This window comes from Gymnoscopelus braueri, assembly GCF_963280865.1.
Source record: "Gymnoscopelus braueri genome assembly, chromosome: 14".
NCBI classification, from domain to species: domain Eukaryota; kingdom Metazoa; phylum Chordata; class Actinopteri; order Myctophiformes; family Myctophidae; genus Gymnoscopelus; species Gymnoscopelus braueri.
The window spans coordinates 2,702,650-2,716,988 of NC_137619.1; the positions used below are offsets into that span (position 1 = coordinate 2,702,650).

The following is a 14,339-nucleotide window of genomic DNA, read 5'->3' on the forward strand; positions in this document are numbered from 1 at the left end:
ACTACATCTCAGAGGCAAATATTATACTTTTACTCAACTACAATTATTTGAAAACTTTAGTTACTGGTTACTTTGTAGGTTTTGATTATTATTAGAAAACATACATTATTTACACTTCAGCCCTAGGCCTATATACATTTCAGCCATTTGAAAATAGCAGATCTACAAGCTCACAATGCGTTGCGACGCATTGTGAGCTTGTAGATCTGCTATTTTCAAAAGATTTTTGGACATTTTAAACATTTAGAAAACTTGTGAAATGGGACATTCTGCATAATGAGTACTTTCTACTTTTGCTACTTTAACACATTGCGTGCCAATCGCGTAGATCTACGCGAACCTAAATAATTGCGCAGCGTGCCAGTCGCGTAGATCTACGCGAAGATTTTTTTTCCGCAGGTTCACATTTCATTGTAGGCCTCCCTCGCAGTGACACATTTCATTGTAGCACACCCGGAAACGGAAATATCCGTATCCGGAGATTTTCGTTCCCACCCGCCTCCGCTCTAAATCTTCCCCTAATCCTCCATTATCTCGGTTGTTGTTTTTCTCCTCACTGATCGCTGTTTAACATATACCGCGACTACTTCAAAATGGACGATCGCCGATTGAAACGGTCTTCTCCGGGCCACTCACACAGCTACCCTGTGTGTCTATAAAACAGTTTAACGCGCGATCTTAAGGTATTTAGCGAGGTCTGTGGCGACGTGAAAAAAACAACAATAAATCGCTGGCACTGGTGAGTACATTATGATATTAAACTCTGGCGTGGAATGTGTTAAGTACATCTCAAGTCATTTTGAATTCCGTACTTTTCCTTGTAACAGAGTATTTCTACATTGCAGTATTGATACTTTTACTTAAGTAAAAAAGTGTGAGTACTCTTTCCACCACGGTATAGAGTACTCTTTCCACCACGGTATAGCATAGCATAGCACACCTGTTGGGGGCGAGGTCGTTTCCTGACCGTTGGGTTCGAAGGCGTCGTCGTCCTCTTCGCTGCTCCAGCCGTCCGTTTGGTGGTTCTGGTTCCTAATGTCTTTGGGGGTCGATGGGGGGTCCAAAAGCGTGGTCACAAACTGTTTCCTGGGGGGGATTCAGGGGGGCAGGGGTGAGACCTTCAGTGGGGAGAGGGGTTGATATCATGCAAGGCTGAGCTTCCTTTCCCTGCGACCTTTCCACCTAAAATGCAGTATAATAGACAAGAAGCTAAGATAGCTGTGTCGCTACGCCACCGTTTCTCAACGTCGGGGTCCGGGGGGGGGGGGTCCAAATGGGACCCTATAACTCTTGAGAGTGTACAAAACGGGTCCATTTTGGCTCCATTGTACACTGAGTTCAATTAACACTGAAACTTATATTAAAAGGGGGTCCGTGGTCTAATGCAGTGGTCTTCAACAGGGGGTCCGGGACCCCTAGGGGGTCCTCAGAGTTACTACAGGGGGTCCGCCAAATCTTTGTGTGATAAGATAATTTTTTTTAATTAACCACTTGAACTAGAATCACTTTTCTGAGGAGAACTTTAGCCAAAAACAGCAGATCTACAAGCTCACAACGCCTCGCGCGTTGTGAGCTTGTAGATCTGCTATTTTTGGCAAAGAGGCATAGGTGTAGAGGGGAAAAAGAGCAGACCAAGTAAAAAAAAGAAAGTTGAATCAGAAACACAATTTTATACATTATAGAGGGGGTCCCTGCTTCATCTCTCTCTCGGCTAGGGGGTCCTTGAAAACGTTGAAGACCCCTGGTCTAATGCAGTGGTTCCCAAACTTTTTAGGTCGAGAAAAAGTAGTGAAAATAGCCGATCTACAACCTCACAACGCGGCGCCCTGCGATGCGTTGTGAGCTTGTAGAACGGCTATTTTCACTACTTCTTAAACTTGTTTTTGAATTTATGGAATTTATGGAATTTATAGAATTTATGGAATTTATGGATTTTTTTGTATTTATGAACTTTTTTTTTTTTTTTCTAAGTGAAAAAAAGTAAAATAAATCAATAAATAAAGGAGATATTTACTCACAACCCATAAAAATGGGTCCCGACCCACTGTTTGGGAAACAGTGGTCTAATGCATGCCAAATGACGGGTTCTTGACATTTTAAAAGGTGGAGATAGAACCACTGAACTAAACTATACTGGGACCCCGTTCGACACCGTGTGAAAATCCTCAGTGTTAATTTAACTCTCAGAGTTACAGACACGTATAAAAGGGTCCATTTGGACCCGTGGTGGTCCCTGAACCAGACGTTGAGAACCAGTGTGCTAATGTCAAACTGTTGGCTAGGCTAGCTACTTCCTATGTGTTGAACATCTATGTGTTTGAGGAGGGTTCATAATAATAACCATAGCATCACAAGAGAAATGACTGCTGTTTCATTTATAACTCTCTGATGCCCCCTGGTGGTAAAGGGTGGTCTAAGTGATAGTTTTGGGGGGTTAGTATTTTGTAAAAACAGAAAGAAAAGAAAGTCAAGTAAAAAGCTCTATATTCTGATAGTCATGGTTGCTATAGACTAATAGACTAGAGTGTTTGTTCAGTAACAGAGTCTCACCATCTCTTTAATAAACAAAATGTCATTTTGGGGTGGTGGGTAGGGGCGACCAATTTCATACAATCAGGAGAGAGAACCCATTTATCAGCCTCAGTTTTCATAGTGGTCCAGTGTTGTCCGCTCATTTATTTCATCGCCTCCAGTTTCACTCGTTTATTCTGTATCCTGTTTGAGTTCTCTCTCCTGAAAAGGAACGTTCTATTAACTAAAAGAGCTGGAGAGACCTCCTGTATCTGAACAAACGCTTGTCTATAGCAATGATTACTATCAGAAGCTATTTAACATTTATTTTAACAAACAAAAAAAATCACGTCACCTTTAACGATAAGACTAACTCTAACAAAACAAAGACAAGACGACAAGGAGAGACTTGATTCATCCATCCATCGTCGCACGACGGTACGTACTGCACGGCCGAAAATAGCCGATCTACAAGCTCTCAATGCGACGCATTGTGAGCTTGTAGATCGGCTATTTCTGGCACACACACACATGACACCATCGTACGCCGGGAGTATAAATTAAGCTAGCTCCAATCGGAAACCTCTCCCTCCGCTGTATAGCTCAGAGATGAGGTTCCACAGTCTCTGGTCAAAAGGTGACGACACCGGCAAATATTGGCCACTATGCATGATTCTTACTACTATGATGATTTACGGACATTGTATCAAAAAGGTAAAGGTCAGCCCCCCTGCTCTCAGATGTAAAAAAACATTGCGGCCAAGAAAATCTAAGCGACGGGTTGAAACAAGCGTTTAAATCTCTTATTTAGTCAGCCTGTGGCCAGTCAACCCCCGTCCGCATGCGCAGTACTGCTCCCGTAAGATTGCATTGGGAAAACATGGCCACAGGCTGACTAAAAAAGGGATTTATACGCTTGTTTCAAACCGTCGGTTAGATTTTCTTGAGCGCTAAAATTTAAAACATCTCTGAGCAGGGGGGCATAGTGGCCAATATTCCCCGGTGTCGTCACCTTTCGGCACCCGAGAATGTGGAACATCATCTCGGAGCTATACAGCAGAGGGAGAGGTTCCAAATGGGGCTAAAATGAAGCATAAGACATTAAGGAAGGAGGACGGGTGAGGGGAAGAGGAGTGAGAGAGGGAGAGGAAAAAGGAGCTACTACCTGTCCGAAGCTCCATGCAAAATGTCAGTGACACTGAGGGAGGGGCAGCAGGCTGGATGTGAGGGGGTGCTGTTGCAACTGGACGCCTAGGCAACGGTCAAAGGTCAAAGGCCAGGGAGAGGAGGAAGAAGGAAGCGGGAGGTGGGACACAAATAGACAGCAAGGGGTTAAAAAGAGAAGAAATGTAGAAGAAGAGGCAAGGAGCGGTTATAGCATTTTTTTGTAAAAAAGGACAAGTTCAGTGTTATCTTTGCATTGAAGTTTTGTGTGTGTGTGTGTGTGTGTGTGTGTGTGTGTGTGTGTGTGTGTGTGTGTGTGTGTGTGTGTGTGTGTGTGTGTGTGTGTGTGTGTGTGTTAGGGCTGGTAACTTTCCTCAGAAAAGATTTTCGAATATTGGTCTTAAAAATTGGCAGATATTCGAATATATTCGAATATTATTATAATAAAAACATATATAATTTGTTTTAAAAAAAAAAATCAAATTTTTGTTGTTGACAGAAACAGTACAAAAAACAATGTATCGAGTGCTCGGATCCAATAAAACATATATTTTGTTTGTTTTTATAACTTCATACATTGTTTGTTGTATTGTCCTTGTCAAATAAACATAAAAACTTTTTTTTCTTCTTTTTTTTTATTCGAATATACATTTTCATATTCGAATATACATATTTTCCCAATATTCGAATACTATTCGTTTGACAGCCCTAGTGTGTGTGTGTACGTGTGTGTGCGTGTGCGCACGCGTGTGTGAGTGTGTGTGTTACCTGATCGATGACACTCTCGTCCCTAACGACAGCCAGTCTGGGTCTTGGGTGATGCGGGGTGGAGACCATGAACACATCTTCCCTTGCGTTGGTCACATGATCTGTGATGGCATGATCTGGGTCAACGAGATGGATCATGGTTTATGATATAGTTCTTCAGCCACTATCAGATGATATAGAAACCTCTTATTTCCATATTCTAACTTCTTGTGTTTTTTCTTAAATTAACGACCTACTTGATCACACTACAGCTTCACACAGAAGACTGGAAAGTAGGAGTTTTTTTTGGAGCTCGTCAATCTGCTACTTTTTTTATTTGAATCCTGAAAAGTTAAAGCAATAGAGCGTCGCAGTTCCCGCCCACTTCCTGTTTTTTTTGGTGCCGGAAGAAAAAACTCAATGCATTTTTCCATTGACATTTCCAAAAATATTTATATCTATTAATTTAAGCCTCGAATCAAGCCATCATGAGAGGACATGAATCATGACCATAAAACGTTTGATTCTGTGTTTTTTTTTTTTTGAAAACGGCAAAACAAAGGGTATTTATTAAATATAGTATATCATATAATTAAATATAAAATAAAAAAAAATCACAGAAAAAAACCTTTTATGGTCATGATTCATGTCCTCTCATGATGGCTTGATTCGAGGCTTAAATTAATAGATATAAATATTTTTGGAAATGTCAATGGAAAAATGCATTGAGTTTTTTCTTCCGGCACCAAAAAAAACAGGAAGTGGGCGGGAACTGCGACGCTCTATACAAGGCAGGTCCAAAAATAACTATTTTTAGCAACCTCTGCTGGTTACTACCGTCATTGCAATTATTAAGTGAAGTCCTGCATTACCCAGAATTCCATTTGTTTTCACCGGAAGACGGAAGCGTTTCAAAAAGCGTTCTTTTAATAGTTTTATATTATCTACGGATCGTTTCTCTTAGCCAGCAGGGGCTTTAATTTACATAGGGCTGCTGGGTTAAAACTGCTGGGTTAAAGCTGCTGGGTTAAACTGCTGGGTTAAAACAGTGAAAAAAAATAGTGCTTCCAGCACTATTATTTTTTTATTTTTTTATCACAATAAAAAAAAGGAACCATTCTGGACATGCAAGGTTTCCACCAAATGTTGCCAAATTTTGCATTTCACATTAAAGAACCATACCTACAAAATGAAGTATTGGTTAGTTAGACTGACCCAGACAGTTTTGAATGAATTAAATGTAAAACCACACACTCTCTGAAAACTTCTGAAGGTCTAAATGCAGTGATTGACAGTCGGTTCCACAGGGACTACATTTCCCATGGTACTTTGCGTGAATGAAGGTGTTAAATTCCCTCTTTTCTGTCCACCTGGGCTCTCATTAACCCATTAAGACCCGGAACGCATCTGTGTCACTTTAGATTTCTTTGGCTATTCAAAAATAGCAGATCTACAAGCGCATAGCGCGGCACCGAGTGCCGCACTATGCGCTTGTAGATCTGCTATTTTTGAAAAATCTTGTTTTTTTTTTTTTTTATTCTTTTCCAAAAACTGTTAGGATTTTTTTTTTTTTTAAGAATCGCCTCAGGTCTTAATGGGTTAATACACCACAGTGGAGATGAATGTTGTCTATGTGCTGAATTAGCACTACTGTTGTTCTGCTTATCGCTGTGATTGTTTTTCTGTCTATTTATAGCCTGGTGTAACCTTGTGATTAATGTTTTTGTGTATTTTTGCCTTGTTGTGGTGTTTGTTTTGTGTGTTTGTTTTTGCTCTCTAGTCTAAACTAATGTTTCTTGTGTTACTCCAGGAAGACTCCAGCCTGATTTATACTTGTTTGCATGACACTGTGCACACTGAAAACAGCCGATATACAAGCTTACAATGCATCAACGTTGTAAGCTTGTAGATCTGATATTCTTTATTTCAGGGGGTCCCCAGCAAAATGTGTTAATACAGCATCAAAACCATTTTAACCACTTTATCCATATTTTATATACGTTGGCTATTCAAAAATAGCAGATATACAAGCTCACGGCGCGTCACTTTGTGCTGTGCTGCAAGCTTGTACTTCTACTATTTTGAACATTCTTGATTTAGAAAAATATATATATATATATATATTTTAACAGTCTTTTAACATATTCTCTTCTGGGGGTCCCTGGCACAAAACATTTTTAGATGGGGGGGAGTGGGGGGTCCGTGGCCAAGCGGGGGTCCGCGGCCAAATACATATCATTTTGGGGGTCCATAGCCACTAAAGAAGTTTGAGAGCTACTGCACTAAGGCATCAGCTGATGGGGATCCAAATGAAACAATGGCAGTGGTCTGGCATGTTTGGTCCATTGATTATAACTGGTGGTGTTTCTTGACATTACTGCTGCCAACCTTCTTTCAAAGTACACTGTTATGTGGTTTGATTGATTTCAGAGGAAAACCACTGGATCCAGTTCATGTCAGAATGTCCAGAATGAAAGTTATAATCTCTCACAGAGGCAACACACTAAAATAACATTGCATGGTTATTTTGGAAGAAAATGATCCCTGAAGAACAGATTGATTTGTCCACGACTCATTTAAAGGACCGTGAAGCCCAACGGCACAACGGGAAAGGGTGCTGGATTGAGTCTACACAAGAACGATACGAGTGGCACTATAGGTGTCACATGGAGGGACCACATCAGAGACGTGGTCCTCTACAGGTCTTCAAGTGCTGACCTGCTGGAGGTGCCTACAATGACATATAAAAAACACGGTGAAGCAGCATTCTGCTTCTACGGACCGACAGCGTGGAATAAACTCCCATTACACCTAAGACAGGCAGCCTCTGTGGATAGCTTTAAAGCACCATTACACCTAAGACAGGCAGCCTCTGTGGATAGCTTTAAAGCACAGCTCAAGACCTACTTCTTCACTCTTGCTTTTAGCTGATCTTTTGGGTTGATTTTTAAATCTCTGTGTCGTTATCCATGTCCTCACTGTATTGCCTGATTCACTGCCTTTTGCTATTATTTTAATGTTGTTTCATGCTTTTGCTTTTCTTTTTTGCTTTATTGTTAAATTAGTTGTAACTGTAATTGTATTCTTGCTCTGTAAAGCACTTTGAGCTGCATTTCATGTCATGAAAGGTGCTATACAAATAACATTTATTATTATTATTATTATTATTATTACGAGGACCTGCCACTGGTCACAGACAGAGTCAGAGAGAGAAGGATGAGGCACTAGTGGAACCGACACTGTGGGAGCCAACCCAGGGCAAAGCCAGGAAAGGCAAGAAGCTGCATCACCGGCACCTACGTACAGTAGATGCACCGTGGCGCCACAACGGAGCTGACAACACTGTAGAGCTCAAGACCCCTGATGCTAGACAGGACAGGAGGATGTGGAGGGCAGCGATTCAGGAGTCCTGAGTTGGTGTTGGCTAGACCAGTGGTTCTCATAGTGGGGTCCCCCAGGGGTCCTTGGGGAGGTTCCAGGGGTCCCCAGCAAAATGTGTTAATATAGCATCACAATAACTCTTAACCTTTTATGCTTTGCCTATTCAAAAATAGCAGATATACTGTACAAGCTCAAAGCGTGGCACTGAGTGCCGTGCTATGAGCTTGTAGGTCTGCTATTTAAAAAAAATCATGAACATTAGTGACATTTTTTTAATATAGGAAACACAAATCTTTGGTTCTGGGGGTCCCTGATCCCTGGCACAACATATTTACAGATGGGGGTCCGCGGCCACATATATATCAATTTGGGGGTCCCTGGCATGAAAAAGTTTGAGAACCACTGGGCTAGACTGCACTCTTGCATCGCATCGAATCGAAGCCCTTGGCTGATTTTGACGTTAGTTTTCCAGTTCAGGTTTAAAAACTATACAGCAGATTAACAACATGGCAGGCTAGTCAGCAAGGCAGCTGCAGCTAATACATAAATAATGGGTGTGTTAGATGTAGGTGTGTCCAGAGCCATGGCTGTGCCAATGTGCACGCATAGGCTGTAGTCAACAGTATTGTCAATTTACAATTTACAATGTGAGCATTTAGCATGCGGACACTCTCAATCCAGAGCGATTTACAGTAAGCATGGAAAACACAAGGTAATACATCAAATGCATAGACATAGTAATCTAGGATCAAGAACTTATCATCAGTCTAAACAGTATAATATAAAAAAAACTATAATCTGTACATTTAAACTATACACCCTATATGATGCCAGGTCTACAAATGAACCTGGCATCTGTCTACATAACATGCATCTAAATTAAAATGTAGCCTTTGCATAATAGTCCGGAGGATTGAGACGATATTTTAGGTGAATCGTTAACTTTTTCATAAAAGCATGAAACTTGGTACACTTGTACAGTTTGGGGCCCTGAACAATTTCAGATACGGAGCCATCGCAAAAAACACCCCCTAGTGGCCATGGCAGCCATTTTACTTTCCGCTTTCAAATTATGTATTTTGCATCATATCTCCTAAACTAAACATGATAATACAGAATAGGTGATGTCTACACCCATGTTTTGATGGTTAAGGACTACAGTGATACCATGTAAAACAGAGGTTCTCAAACTGTGGGTTAGGACCCCAAATTGAGTCATAGGAAGGTGGCAGTGGCCACATTAACTGATTTAAAAAAAAATGTGAATCCTTCCATTTAACACATCCACCGCCAGAGGTTAATCTCATAATGTACTCACCAGTGCCAAGGTGTTTTTGTTGTTTTTTTGTTTTTTTCATGTCGCCATAGATCTTGTTAAAATCCTTAAGATTGAGCCGTGAACGGTCTGTTTACATCCGCGAGATCTCCCTGTATCTCCCAGTGAAGACCGCATGTCAAACGGACTTCCATGACTGTAGTTAGAGCGGATTACGTTAAACAGTGAAATGCGAGGAGAAAAAACTACAGGAAGAGAATTGAGTTTCAGTTTCGTCTGTAGAATGGGAGCGGGCGTGATCGTCGAAACCGGATCCCAAATAATTCTATTTCCTGTCATCAAACCGGAAACGGAAGTGGATCAAAAAAATTCCGAAAGTGCACCCGGACCGCGCATGCGCGAAAAGACCGCAGCCCGTAGGACTACGGGCTCGGCGCTTAACCGTTGGATTTAACGGCCCGTAGAACTACGGGCCCGGCGGTAAAGGTGTTAAGTCTGTTTTTGTTTTGTTTTTGAAAAGCATAAAATTATTAGAATGGTTCTGGCAACAGATATATAGGCTATACACTATATACTGTATGCTTCCATTTACAAATATGTAAATATTTGGATCATTATCACCGCAATGCTGTTGATGTAATGATAATGAATTTATTTGTATAGCGCTTTTCCAGGTTATCAGGTTACAAAGTGCTTTAAAGAGTAAGATAATACAAAATCAGCATGATAATCATATGAGATAAAACTATATAAAATCAGTATATAAAATAATTTATAAACGCTGAAATTACAATGGAACACAGAATGTAATAAATTGTGATCTTGCAGATCGGCTGTTTTCACTACAATGACAATTTCTTTGAATCTTTTTATACCTGGTGATCAGGATGGGGAACAATTATTTTACATAGTGACTGCACCTTTCAACAGAATAAATTAGAACATGATAAACATCTATGTAAGACAAAAAACAAGTATTATTTTAGCGGGACAATTTGGTAGTGATATATTGAAAACCGGGACATTTGAGTGTTTTCGAGATATTTGTCATGGACTTGGGATAACCAGCTTAAACCTGGGGCCAGTAAGCAAATTGGTGATGACAATGATGGCTGCCTTGAAACATAAGGGACCAGTTGTGTCATGCATGCTCTGGGCCCTATCTTTAATGAATTGCATTTTTATAGCGCTTTTCCAAGTGCTCAAAGCGCTCTACAATGGTTCATTCATTATCATACAGGTGGGGGACATTGGGAGGTGGAGCGGCGAACAGTCGACGCCAGCGTCCCCACTTTTCCCACATTCACACACCAATGGTGGCAAGCGAGCACCGACCGAATCATTGGAGGCAATGTAGGGTTCAGTGTCTTGCCCAGGGACACTTCGACATGTGGTCAGCAGGAGCCGGGATTCGAACCGCCGACCCACGGATCATTGGACGACCTGCTCTACCTCCTGAGCCACAGCCGCCCTTTCCTTACCCCTTATGCCTAAACATATTAGCCATATTTTACCATTTTGAAAAACATTTTAAAATAGTTCAACTAGCCGATCTACATCGGCACGTTGTGAGCTTGTAGATCAGCTATTTGAACTGCCGGTATTTAAACATGTTTTTCAAAATAGTAAAAAAAAAAGGGGGAACCTCTAGACTTATCTACTGTACCTTACTAACCTCCATACAGTACCTCCACCTCCCACTCACACATCCCTGCTCCTGGGGTACCAATGCACCTCTATCACACCCCTATACGACCACACCTCACTCACCTACCCCACCAATCCCCCACTCTGCCTGCTCTGTCTGGGGTCAGAGCCACCCCTCTATGATATAGCGCACCAGATAATGTATGTTAGCAAGCACATTACTGTTACTATCTATGTAAGAGAATGTGTTTTGGTATGAAAAGCCAATTTTTTTATTTATGTGGGTTGGTTAACAAACCACATAATCCACCTTGAATCCACCTTGAACCGTGCAATGGGGTTAAAGGATCTACACCATGAATTTAAAAAAGATATTTGATATTTAATATCATATGGTGTATGTCCCTCAAACCTTTTTCAAAAGGTTTGAGCCTAAATCATCACTCAGATATACTCATCCCAAGTCAATTGTCTCTGGCTTATACAGCACTTTCAGCTGCAATACCAATAAAAAGAAGCATCTAAGAAAAATACAAAATCGAAAAAAAAAACACTTTGAACATTTTTGAACAACAATTCCACCAAGTGTTTGAGGTGCCTGTTGCACCCACTTCCGGGGGGCGGAGCCAAAATCCGAGCCCGAAGTATTTGTTCGTAGACCCCCACTTAGGGGGGGTAGAAAAAGTTTCGGAGCGATTCGGGCACTTTTCATTTAACATTGGGTTTGCCATCATTAATGTTCGTGACATCAGAAACATTTCCATTCTGAGATCGCCTGTTCAGACACATCCATGAAATGAGAAGGAATGACTGAATTAAAAAAAAAAACATTTTTTTGGGTACAAGAGACACTGGGGACCCCAAAAAAATACAAAAAACCAAGAAAAAAGCGATTTTCATGGTGTAGACCCTTTAAGCAAACATTGACTCAATTATTCTGGACGTACGTTATATGACCACATCTGTCACAGAAAACAACCTACTGACACTGGTATTGTCCCCCAAAAAAAAACGGATGTCAAAAACTTTTACTTTTCAGGATTGAAAAGTAGCAGATCTACAAGCTCAAAACGTTACTTTTGAGGCTCTTGTGTGACGCTGCAGTATGATCAAGTAGCAACGTTAATTCACATAAAAACAAGAAATGATGACTAAGTCATATTATACCGGGTGCAAAAAGTTAGAATATGGAGATAAAGAGGTTTCTGCAACGAAAAAATACATCAAAGCATACATTTACCATGGGGCCGCTCCGCTGGATAAATTAGCAGTGCGTCAGCTGAGGATTCGGGGATGGGGGCGTATGGCGGCTGGTCGCCCATGATGCCAGCCGGGTAGGCGGCCATGTTGGGGTAGGCGGCCATGTTGGGGTAGGCGGCCATGTTGGGGTAGGCCACCATGTTGTTGTAGGCGGCCATGTTGTTGTAGGCGGCCGTGTCGGTGTAGGCGGCCCTGTCGGGGTAGGCCGCCATGTCGTTGTAGGTCGTTGCCACGTCGTCGGGGTAGGCCGCCATGTCGTTGTAGGCGGCCACGTCGTCGGGCGTGGCGGGGGGCTCGGAGTAGCACGGCGGCTGCAGGATGTCCCTGCAGATGGTCAGCTGCACCGTGCCCTCGGCCTTACGCAGGATGTCCACCACCTTACTGTGGCTGAGCCCCGACACGATCACTCCGTTAACCTGCAAACAGACACACACACACACACACACATCCACAATTTAAAGGCTTACGTTGTTGTTTTCTTTTCTTTCTTAGCATCAAAAATAGCAGATCCACAGGCCCCAAAATGCGGCGCAAAAGTGACGCGTTTTGAGCATGTCGATCAGCAACTTTTTCAGTTCAATCAGAAACACTCACGTTAAAGTAGATTTAACCATTTATTGCCACAAATGGAATACAGTTAAGCTTGGCGTTAAAGCTCCGCTCTTGGGAGAATATTCACTGAATTTTGTCGAAGCAGCCTGCTAAGCATATATTCAGGGAATGCTTAAGCAAATCCCCCATAGGGATACAATGTCAACAATAAGCAGTATATTGACATATTAGTTTGAATTAGCAGATATACATGATAAACACAAGTATTTGAGCCTATGCAAGGCTCTAACAAAGCAGATGTACATGATAATCACAAGTATTTGAGCCTATGCCAGACTCTAATCAAAAGGTGGAGGCTGGGGTGGAGGAGGAGCTAGCAAATGCATTGGTTCAGCAACCAAGAAAGACCTAGAGAATTCGAACCATATTTAAAGGAACCTCTTTGCTCATGCGTGAGCTGTGATACGAGCATGAGTGTGTGACGTAATGACCAGCAGTGCTGTGAATGGGGAATAGAAAGCTGACTGACAGCTAGTTACAGCTTTGGCGTGCAAGACTTCCGTGTCCTGCATGAACTAACGCTATGCTTCATTTTTGGAACTGGTGGACTTGTTACCTCCAGCAGAATGTCTCCTACTCTCAGTCTGCCGTCCAGCTGTGCCGCTCCGCCGGTGCAGATCTCGTTGACCCTGAGCATGCTGCCGTTAGTGCCCCCCACCAGAGAGAAACCCAGGCCCCCTCCTTCAGACTTGTTGAACTCCACCTGCATGATGCAACTCTGGAGATGAGAGGACATGAGAGGAATCAGAGAGAAATGAGAGGATATCAGAGAGATGTTTGGGGGGTTTGGAAGGGCTTAGCTTTTATGTCTGTAATGTAGGCGTGTGTAACGATTTATCGTAAATCGATTAAAATCGATTCAAACTGGTGACAATTTAAATCGATTTAATGAAAGATTTATCGCGATGCAAACAGCAGAGGGCGCGTAAAAAAAGAGAAGAAATACAGGATCTTTGTAAGAGAATTGATTTTAAAAAAAATAGTTTTCAGTCATTTGCTACTGTATTGAAAAGAGGATAAGAGAAAACACAGTATTGTAAAAAAAATAAAATAAAAGAGAAGTCACGGGACCAAAACGACGGACCCGAACCCTAATGGACCATGATATTTTGTTCCGAGACTGGTTCCATGTATAAAAAGAAAACGGACCCGGACCCGTGAGGTTTGTTCCGAGATCCGATTTGTTTCTGAGATATTACAGACCCGACCTATTATTTCATGGACCCTAATACAGTACCTAGCAGCTACGTAGCAGCCTACAAGAAGAGATAATGGCATTAAATTGCATGTTTTCACCTCAATTAAAAATGAATCCATGATCACCCACGCCACGAGTGCATTTTGATTTTGATTCCATGAAGGTATAATTTGTCAATCTGATCCCAGGTCAGTGTAAACATTGTAGCACTTCATACTTTTAGCACGATCAGCGCTGAGCAAGGGTCTTCTGGGATCCACTCGGCTGTTATACATGATTATAAACAGACCCGAGGTCCAAGATAATAAAACCGGAATCGACCCGGGTCAGAGTGATTATGGTAAAACCTGTACGGGTCCCAGGTCCTGTCGGGTATTTTCGGAATCTGGGGGAGCCGTGAAGAGCTCTACATGGAAGCTCCCCAAGTAAATACACTTTGAAACAAGCCATTGTAATTGTGAAATTAATCAATAAAAATGTTACAGAAACTGTTTCTGTTAGAACTGTGACATAGAGATAGTTTCCAGACAGCATTAGTTTTAA

At 41.8% G+C, this 14,339-nt stretch overlaps 1 protein-coding gene across 1 annotated transcript in view; it reads right to left on the reverse strand.

The window, feature by feature from the left end:
- ptpn20 (protein tyrosine phosphatase non-receptor type 20) overlaps positions 1 to 14,339 on the reverse strand; it is a gene marked incomplete at its 5' end in the record, with an annotated part of 105,519 nt that overhangs the window by 11,001 nt on the left and 80,179 nt on the right. The window contains 5 exons of the mRNA XM_080448931.1: positions 941 to 1,086; positions 3,677 to 3,762; positions 4,444 to 4,559; positions 11,967 to 12,402; positions 13,155 to 13,316. Coding sequence (XP_080305057.1) covers positions 941 to 1,086; positions 3,677 to 3,762; positions 4,444 to 4,559; positions 11,967 to 12,402; positions 13,155 to 13,316 — 946 coding nt within the window. The remainder of the gene's footprint in view (positions 1 to 940; positions 1,087 to 3,676; positions 3,763 to 4,443; positions 4,560 to 11,966; positions 12,403 to 13,154; positions 13,317 to 14,339) is intronic.